The following is a 10,041-nucleotide window of genomic DNA, read 5'->3' as shown; positions in this document are numbered from 1 at the left end:
TTAATCTCTTCTTTATTTATAGTGAAGATTGTTACCAATTATAATAAATAAATTCTCTTAGAAGTTAAAACAAAACAATTTCCAATGCATCTATTCAACTAATTTTCATCTAGTAAATTACAATCTTTCACTTTGTATTTAAGTCACCTAAACCTTAGTGATAAAAATCAAATTTTCAATATACGTGCACCTTATCTTTTGACTTAAAATTTTACAATTAGTATCATTAAATAAAATCATTATACTTAAATCAATTAATTTCATTGGTATTTTTAGAATAAAACTTAAATTTGTGATACTATTAACTAAAGTTAATCAATTTAACTATTTTTATTAAATTTAATAAATTTTAATAAATCAGTTAATTATTTATTATATAAAAGGCTAGAGGTACTTGTTAATATTTTTCTATGATGGAGTGAAAATAAATTAAATTTTATTTATAACAAGAGTTTAAAGTTTTTTATAGAATTTCCTTTTATAGGTAAACATGTTAAAGATACAAAATATCTATTATTAATTTTATTGATAAGAAATTTTTGTAAGAGAACATTTAGTTAGAATTTTCCTCTAATTTAGTTTTTTCATCTATATATAGACTCAAATTAGAGATTTACTTTTTTTAAAAAACTTAATATATTTAAACTTAATTATATAGTTTCACTCTAACCGACACTTATTGGTTGTCACTACTACAAAAATAGCATTTTACGACACCATTTCTACAACGGTTGTTTAGGGACCGCCTTAGAAAGTGGTGCGGTGGCATTTTTATAATTATTGTGAAGATAAGAACATTTTACGACACACATTCTAAGACGGTTAATGAAAACCACCTTAGAATGTTATTTATAATTCAATTTACGATGAGTTTTATAAAATAACTGTCTTAATTTTGGAAAACATAAACGCGCCCTCCATCGTTCCAACTTCTCCTTTTCGCAGTCTCGCGCCCTCCCTCAATATTAAACCCTTCCTTTTTCTAACCCTAGTCTCGCGCACTCAGAACCTCTAGCTTCTTGTTGAACCTTAGTCGTGCGCACACAGCACCCCTTCGTGAATCTCTTCCACATTGAACCAACCTCTTCGTCGAGTTGCTTCCGCTTCTTAAAGCCCTCAGAGCCTCACTCATCTTCATCTACACCTTCTTCCTTTCCTTCCTCCTGTTTATTCTCCCTCATTGGTGCCGCCTCTCCACCGCGGTTGGGCTGCCTCCTTCGCCAAAGAAGCATTTGAGGCGGCGATGGCTCGTGCACGAGAAGGAGGACACATGCCGCAAAAGGGCGCTGGCGCATTTGAGCCTACTTTAAAAACCCGCACAAACCTAACTCGTGGCTCTACCATTTTTCGTAGCTGTTGTTCTTGCACGTGAGCAAGCCTCATGTAACTCTCACCTCTCTTTTTTCTCTTTGGTGCTTCATTGCAATGTTGCGTGCATTTCTCATTTTGGATCTTCATTTCTGAGACACTACTCGTTTTATTCTTGTTTTGAATTTCGCATCTTATTCTGCTTCTGAAACTGGATTGTTCTTGTGGTTTTGTTCGTTGTTTTTTTGGATTTGTAGTGCTTGGGATTTAATTAGAGGTAAATCTATCGTATTTTCCGATGTTCTCTTTCCCTTGCTTATGGTTTTTGTCCATTTGGATGGTTTGAGTTGTTATTGTTTTGGAAGATGTAGGACTCTAAAAACTACTTTGATTTTCTGTACATTGTGTGATAATAATTATACTAAGATATATTCCTGTTGGTGTGAGATTAGCCTTTCGAGTTGTGTGGCTAATCTTGCTCTCTGGAAAGATGTTAGCTAAGAACTGTATATGTATTTAGTTTTTCAAGTGATAATCAATAGATTCAAATCATTCTTTTGATTGTTTCTAATCTTAGATAATGAGATTTATCCCCCATCCCCACTTCTCTGACTTGGCACTCATTTTTCCGTGGAAGATATGCGGACTTTGCAAGGCTATTAACATCATGCAACTTTGGTGTCTATGCAATGGACTGGATAGGTAGTTTGATATTTCTTTTTCGATTCCGTACTTACATGATTTCGTGTATTGTTCAACAGAGGTCACTGGTTGGATATAACATTCTTTTAGTGCTGATGTTTAACAATGCTTGTTGCAGGGAACACGCAGGTCATCAATCAGTTGGTGGTGAACAACAACTGGTACCTTGTTTGACTTGGCTGCAGATGGGTCAGTGAGTATTTGTTAAATATTCTCTTCATTTTCATCTTTTCCATGTTCCCTTTAGTTTCACTAATGAGATTACTGCATTCTTTTGTAATGGTTAAATCAATAATAATGATTTCACTGGGTTAATTTCACTTTGCAGCAACCTTCAATGTTGCTTCAAGAAGTTGGTGTTGTTGTGTTAGTGTTACTTGGTTTTGCACCTCCTTCCACCTTTTTTGCTGCCAGCTCATCCAAGGTTATTGAAATCATTAGTGATGTTCTGTTTTTGCTGGAAGTAAATGGAATCAATGGTCTCTGGTCTTGTATTAAATAGAATAATCAATTTCTATATTATGTTCTCTCTTTCCATGATAATCCAATGTGCAGCAATTCATTTTGGAGTACAAATTCAGATAAAGTTGGCATTGAACTTCCAGGTTAGGCTTGGAAAAGTTCATTTCCAAAAAGAAAGAGAAAATAATGAAAATGGTGGTAGGCAATACCAATGATTTCATAATTTTTTGTAAGAGGCTTTTCATTTTCGTTGTTTTTTTTAATGTAGATGAAACTGATGTTTCTGTGGTTTCTTTGGATGAGCAACTGGAAGACTGGACTGACAAAGAAATTAGTGATTTTGTTAGTTTTGATTTATATTATACATGTAGCTATTTCTGTATTATTTTATTATCATGTTATATGTGAAAATGACTTCTTCATTGTTTTCTTAGTCATCTTTGATAGGTGGGTCATATGCTCCTGATGCCCTTGAGCCATTAAATGGAGTCCTTACCATTCCATTGACAAATGATGCCTCAGTGAATCTCCATATGTCAAAGGTATAGTGAGGATTTTAAGGTATATTTTTTTAATTATATGTGAATGTGTCAAGACTAATTGGGAGGTTTATGTGCTTGTTTTTGCAAAAAGCAGAAAGGAAGTTCATCGTAGGTCTTATGTCTCTCACACATAATGTCCAAAGAGCAATTCAAATGCATGACAATTTATCACAGAGTGCAAAGGGTCCTACTGAGTTGTTAACAGGATGCTTTAATGGCTTTAAGGTATGTCATGTTCTTCTTCACATCTTTTCTTATTCTTCTCTACCTTTTTTCTTTTGAATTTTGGGAAGAACTGCCATGTGACATGTGCTATTTACCTGCAACATTATCCAATGTAGTGGATTACTGGCTTTCCAGCATTGCCTGGGGAGAGGATAAGAACATAACTCTATACGAAAGCTAATTGCCACAATATTAGTCTTATAAGGATAAGAACATAACTCTATACAAAAGCTAATCTCCAACTTGTTGAATATAAGAGATACTGAAATGAGTAGGTGTGTTTTGTTTGCTTTCACCATTATTGTTTTGCTTTGGTTTCTGCATCAATATTTGAAGTTTGAATATTGAACTCACCCTGGAATCTGTGTTTAGCTTTCTTGTAGCAATGGGTGATATTTCCTCGATGAAAAAAGGGATGAAGTGAACAAGGAATCCAAGCTTCTACTAGATTACACCAGAAAGGCCATAGTCAGGCTAACCTATTTAAAAAGGAAAATTTTCAAATGATGTAACTTAAACAGGGATTTAAATTTCAATTGTCAAAATTGCAGAAAATTGCAATTTCAATTTTCAAATGATTTAACTTAAACAGGGACTTAAATTTCAATTGTCAAAATTGCAGAAAATTGCAATTTCAATTTTCAAATGATTTAACTTAAACAGGGATTTAAATCTATACAATATCAATTAGGATTTATCAGCTAATAAATGATAATTCATATTCGAAGTTGGGAGAAAATTGCAGCCAATTATATCTAATATTAGCTGCTATTTTTTTTCTGGTATAAATTAGTTGCAATGTCACATCATGTTCCTTATGGTCTCTACGTATTGGTAATTAAAATTCATTCTTATGCATCCAATGTGTAAAAGTATTATCTAATTTATGTGAAGTCTGATTGATATGGCATCCTACTCTGTACTCACTTTTTGCTTATGATATGATAATTTGATGGATTAAGCTAATTATGCAAGATCATGTAGGGATGCAAATCCAGAGGTATTAAACTTTGTGGGCCACTTGCTGCAGCGGGAATGATTGCTGCATGGACCTCTAAATGCCTTCCTAATTATCAAAGAGAGAAGTATGTTGCATGGACCTCTAGTCATAGTGAGCAGGTAAGTAATGCTTCTTGTGTCCTATATGTTGGATTTATTGCACTATACTTGAATTTTTCAAACCCACAGGATTTGGAAAATGTGTTGATGAAAAGAGATATAATATATATAATTTGAAATGTTCAAGAGAAAGAATGAATAGTATCTGTTTTAAAGAAAGAAACTGTGTTGATGAGATTGAAACGGTTAAAATTAATGACGATGTTTGAGAAAGAATGAATAGTATCTATTTTAGAGAAAGAAATACATAAAAAGAGGCATATGAGAATCGAAGTGGAGTCTTTGTGAGGAAAGCTCCTCACAAGCGGGAGAAAAGTCATTTCAAGGAGTTTTTTAAAAATCTCCTTGTTTCTAAAATTTCTTTTGAAAAAATAAGGTCTTTATATTTTTAAGACTTCTTTTCATAAAGCATGTTTAACTCAGCTTCTCTTTTTAAGGAGGAGAGAAAAAAAAAACGGGATCAAATACTACTGAAGTGTGATGTATTAGCGATGCTTATAACATTTTTGTATTATAGTAGTAGTTATTTACTGTGAGAAACTTTTTATTATGTTGAAGAATTTTCATCTCCTTTTATGTTTTAAATTATGCTTGTTTGCTATTTTTTTTATCATTTATACAATGTAGTCATATTCATATAAAATTTTACTTTTTATATATGTATATTTTTTTAAAGCAATTTAATTTTTTTATTCATTGTTAAATTAATACAAAAGATAAAGAAGAGAATAAGACTTTTAATAATGAATATTTTTGTTAATCATTCAAAATGTACACATGTACCTAATTAATTAGTTACTCAAAATGTAAATATACACCATTTGATTCCGGAGTGTATTAATTTTACTCGGATTTTAATTATACACACTACTAGAAAAACAACAGTTTACGACAGGGACTCTACGACGGTTGTTTGGGAATCGGCATAGAAAGTGGTGTGGTAGTATTTTTGTAAATATATTAAGAGTAAGAGCCTTTTATGACATTCATTCTAAGACTGTTAATCAAAACCGCCTTAGAATGTTGTATAGAATTAAAATTACGACGGGTTGTTTAAAAAAACCGTCTTAATTCATTTGGATTAAAAAAATAAAACGTGCACCTCGTGGTCTCCTTTCGCGCTGTTGAACATTCTAACCCTAGCTACTCTTCTTCACGCTCCTTCACTCTCCAAAGAGCAAGCGCCGCTTCCACTCCCTAGTCCCGCAGGTCGAAAACATCGTCGTCCGCGTCGACTACGTGATCTTCGACGGCGACTGTTCCTCCTCCTCTGCCGCCTCCGATGGCGGCCCTTTCTAGAACATCCTCCGCCTCATCTTCAGTGGAATCATCAAACCCATTCAAACCCTCAGCCAATTCCTCGGCCCCAAACGCCCCTCTTCCTCCGCCGCCGCTACCGCTGCCACATCCCCTTCCTCCACCTCCTCCCTCGCCATCGGTTTCGATGAAGACTCTGACGGCGGCGCCACCCTCCATTTCCCACATCACTTGTAATAAATCTTCATATGTTCAACTATGCAACTATGCGAAATTTTGAAAGTGAGAAAGTTTCGATTCTATCTGTTTTAATGCGAATGTATATGGCGTAGATGTTGCAGACAAATGACTAAATGAGTGATTGGTTGGTTAGTTTTGATCTGATTGTTATGATGTTCAGTTACTGATGGCTGGTAGGTTCATCGATCTTTCGTGTTTCAGTATTTTTGGGGATTAATCAATCGGAATATTGTGGTTTGGTAGTTTGGATCCTTTTTTTTATGCTCGCTTAGTTTTGATATTTCCTTTTAGAGGTGTGTTAGTGCTATTTACTTGCTCAATAAAAGAGTATGAAGCTAATAGAAGTTTTGCTGATGTGATTCTTCAAAATCTCTGTCCTTATTATAAAGAACAGTCCAAAAAACATAATTTAGGTATTTTTAGTGGTTTTGTTGAGTAGTTGTAGATTTTTAATTCTAAGGAGAATTTAATCTGTCAGGAACGAAGAGGTGGATTTGAGTCATGTTATATACTGATCGCGAGAAATGAATAGACATTGGGGTTTAAAAATTTTATGGTGTTTTATTCAGCTTATGTTTTGAGTGAAAAAAAAAACAAACTTAATGTGTTTGTGTTTAATTATGTGTTTAAAAAGATTACAGTAATATGAAGATTAATTATGTGTTTAAAAAATAAAAAAAAATCTCTAATGTTGCTTTCAGATATCCTAAGAGCATTAGTTTCTTAGCTGAAAAATTATTTCTTATAATTTCTTTTTCATTAAAATAAATTTATTTGAGAATGAGAGATTGTTAAAAATATGTATTTTATGTAAAAAAAATTCTTTTTTACCAATAAATAATAAATTTTATATATCAACATATAATTAAATGAAAAAAATACTGATGAGAAAAGCTTAATTTCTTTGTGCTTCTGTATGGCAGTTCTCATCTAGCAAAAGTAAATTGAAATTGAATAAACATTTTTTTTTAAAGAAAAATAAACTTTATTATTAAGAGGTTTTCATAATATATTTGTGTCGGGCGTTTTCTTCAATTGAAGTATCTCTTGTCTTTGAATTTGTTGAATACATGACTGGTTTAAGTGTTAGCGAGTGAGTCAAATTTAATATAATCTCTCGTCTTTGGACTAGGACTAAAATGACTATTCTTTGTTGATTTTACTTAAGAACTAATAAAGATAATATTTTAATAATTTTAAACACTTTTTTTCATAATTTTAGGAGATAATTTAGTCAATTATTCCAACTTGCGTGTGTGAGACTATACTATAATAGTAGCGTATAGGGATTCCGAATTAATTTAATCTTTTTATAAGGTGGCAAATTAAGGCTTAAGTTTTTTTAAAAAAGATGTTTATATTTAGTGTTAAATAGTATTTCGCACAGAATTATATCTAAAATAAATAACATGATCAACTAGATAGGAGTTGAGAAAAGGTATATAGAAATAATAGATAAAAAAATAGTGCTTAAATAGTATTTCACAAAGAATTATATTTAGTGTTAAATAGTGCTTAATTGTAACTTGAACATAATTGTCATTAAAAAAATTGTGAGAAAAAAAATACTTCGTGTATAAGAATTGAGATTATTTGCAAAGGTGAGAGAAAAAGTACATAGTATAAGGATCAGAGACATGCTTAGAATTTGTGCCCATCGAATATGTGTGCATGCTAGTGAAAGTAAGTAGCTTAGGATGACAAACAATTGACTAAAGATTTTGTTTTATTTTCTTTCTTTTCAAAGAGTGGAACACCTTTTTTCTATGTTTTTTTTTTACATAAGTAGATACCTAATAAACGTCTTTAATTAGTTCATTTTCAGATAATAATTTTTTGTACTTTCAAGATTTTTTTCCCCAAAGTTAATATTTAACTCTCTTTTTGCCTAATAAATATCTGATGCTTAACTAATGGCATGGAATTTTGTTGCTTCTTGTTTCCTAATTGAGATTTTAAGTTAATAGTTTGTGCTTAAATTGGTTCTATTTCTATGGTTCTAGTTTCTGCTACCGTGATTTGTTTTTCTACTCTTGCTCTTTAAAAGCTTGGAGTTTAATTGAATGATAGATAGTATTGAAGGCTCGTTACAACATATAATTCTAATTTTTCAGTGAATGAAGTAGCTTTCAACTAGCTTGTCATGTTATCCATTTACAAACTGTAGTTAGTACTTAATTCATAATGATAAGGTGCTACTTGTCTATCTTGCAAAATTAGTCTTCTGAAGTGGGTTTGGTTCATGGTAACAAAATATGAGAAAAATGACAAGTAGGGAAAGATCATTGATCTAGGTGCTTTCTTCATATTATGTGTCCAGTGGATGCATACTGAATTGTATTATCCTCTTGAATGTTGATATATTTTCATTTACTATTCGCAGTGCGAATGTTTTTGGAGTTTCAACAGAATCTATGCAGCTTTCTTTTGATGCCAGAGGGAATAGTGTACCTACAATACTACTGTTAATGCAAAGACATTTGTATGCACAAGGAGGTCTGCAGGTATTTATCCTAGTTTCTATGTCCTTCCCTGCCTTGTTGGTGAGAATCTAAAGGTGTTTTGAATTATTAATATGCTTCTTGAACAGATAATGTGAGTTAGTGGATAAACAATTTGTACATTATTTGACCATGTTTGCTTCTGATTTGACCAGAAACCTTTTGTATGATTGATTGTTTAATTTAAATTAGGCTTGAATCTTTAAATCGAAACTTGAAATTTAAATGTATACATCCAGGCTGAAGGAATCTTTAGAATTGATGCTGAAAATGGTCAAGAGGAGTTTATGAGGGAATAATTAAATAGAGGTGTAGTACCAGATGGCATTGATGTGCACTGCTTGGCAGGTCTCATAAAGGTATTATTATTTTTTCCTACTCAAAATCACTTTTCCTTTTCTTTCCCTATATATTTTGAGATTTATTTGGTCTTGGATTGTTGGATTTTGGTCTGGTCTCTTATTTGAAAGTTGTCCAGGTGAATTTAATAAATACAATAATGTTAATTGTTTTCCTTTTTTAACCATGGGGCTGAGTGGTGGATGCATTAAAGAGGCCACTAAGGCACTAACTCATTATGGCAACTATATTAAAGAGATTATTTCATTAATTTTTATGTGTTTTTGTTCCTTCATAGGCTTGGTTTAGAGAACTACCAACTAGAGTATTGGACCCTTTTTCGCCAGAGCAGGTGATGCAATCCCAGTCAGAAGAAGAATGTGCTCAGCTTGTGAGGCTTCTTCCTCCAACAGAAGTTGCTTTGCTAGATTGGGCAATAAATTTAATGGCAGATGTTACTCAAATGGAAAACTTGAACAACATGAATGTACGTAATATTGCAATGGTTTTTGCGCCAAACATGACTCAAGTAAGACTAAATCATTTTTTGTTGTAAATGTAGTATACAGTTTTGCTCTTAGCTCCAATTTTTGTTATTGAGTTCATACCAGTCAAATTCATCTTATTGGATATAGCATCAATGAGTAAAAAAAACATTTTGATATATTTTCATTTATGTAAAAGTCTTCTATTGAAGGAATAAACAGAATTGGTGAAAAAGATTTACATTATTAGTTTTTTCACCCTTAACAAGGGTTTTGGAGATTTTTGAAAATCTGGGAGAGCATACTGATGTAAAATGGGCTTGTAGTTTTAGGATTTTAATTTTGAAATTGAGTCTTTTGTTTCAATATTATTTGTTACTTTGGGAATTTATTGTGTGTTGGATTATCTTATTCTGAATAAGGTTAGCTTGTTATGTTGAGTCTCTAGATCAGTGTTGTTAAATGGTGGCGCTATGGCAGAATGGCATGGCGTTTTTTTTGCCAACCGCCATAGGCAATTTGTGAAGGGAAACCCGACGCGACGACACCATAGACTGCAATGGTTGTATTGTAAAACGAAGTAGGGAATAGGGATATGTAGTTATGGTAGAAAATAACTTTTTATATTCCTAAGAATCAACAAATCATGAGAATAATTTTTAATTTTCCTTTTTTGTGATGCATTCATATCTAAATAACAACTTTCATTTTCTTTGTTAGGAATCTGCACACCACTGTAATAAGCAACATCAAACATTTTATGCTAATTAAACATATAAATATAAATATACACAACATTTCAATGTAAAGAAATTAAAATGGTACCTTTTCCTTGGATTTGAACCTTGGAAGAATCTCCAA

At 32.2% G+C, this 10,041-nt stretch overlaps 1 protein-coding gene across 2 annotated transcripts; it reads left to right on the top strand.

Moving 5' to 3' along the window:
• Positions 1 to 906: 906 nt before the first annotated feature.
• On the top strand, positions 907 to 9,710 carry LOC114387436. 2 transcript variants are annotated; one of them, XM_028347624.1, is made up of 11 exons: positions 907 to 1,383; positions 1,946 to 2,010; positions 2,129 to 2,199; positions 2,339 to 2,434; positions 2,741 to 2,814; positions 2,907 to 3,014; positions 3,102 to 3,239; positions 4,224 to 4,358; positions 8,239 to 8,359; positions 8,596 to 8,715; positions 8,994 to 9,710. In XM_028347624.1, exons 2-9 carry the CDS (start codon positions 1,976 to 1,978, stop codon positions 8,284 to 8,286), a joined length of 705 nt encoding a protein of 234 aa, XP_028203425.1. In that variant the 5' UTR covers positions 907 to 1,383; positions 1,946 to 1,975; the 3' UTR covers positions 8,287 to 8,359; positions 8,596 to 8,715; positions 8,994 to 9,710. The 2 variants fall into 2 exon arrangements, with proteins under 2 accessions (XP_028203425.1, XP_028203426.1); XM_028347625.1 differs by lacking the exons at positions 907 to 1,383; positions 1,946 to 2,010; positions 2,129 to 2,199; positions 2,339 to 2,434 and adding an exon at positions 2,454 to 2,615 and having other exon boundaries at positions 8,994 to 9,560.
• The last annotated feature ends 331 nt before the right edge of the window (positions 9,711 to 10,041 follow it).

The sequence above is a fragment of the Glycine soja genome, chromosome 15, assembly GCF_004193775.1.
Source record: "Glycine soja cultivar W05 chromosome 15, ASM419377v2, whole genome shotgun sequence".
NCBI classification, from domain to species: domain Eukaryota; kingdom Viridiplantae; phylum Streptophyta; class Magnoliopsida; order Fabales; family Fabaceae; genus Glycine; species Glycine soja.
Note: the sequence above shows the minus strand (reverse complement) of the source record. Positions and strands in the feature narration are given on the sequence as shown.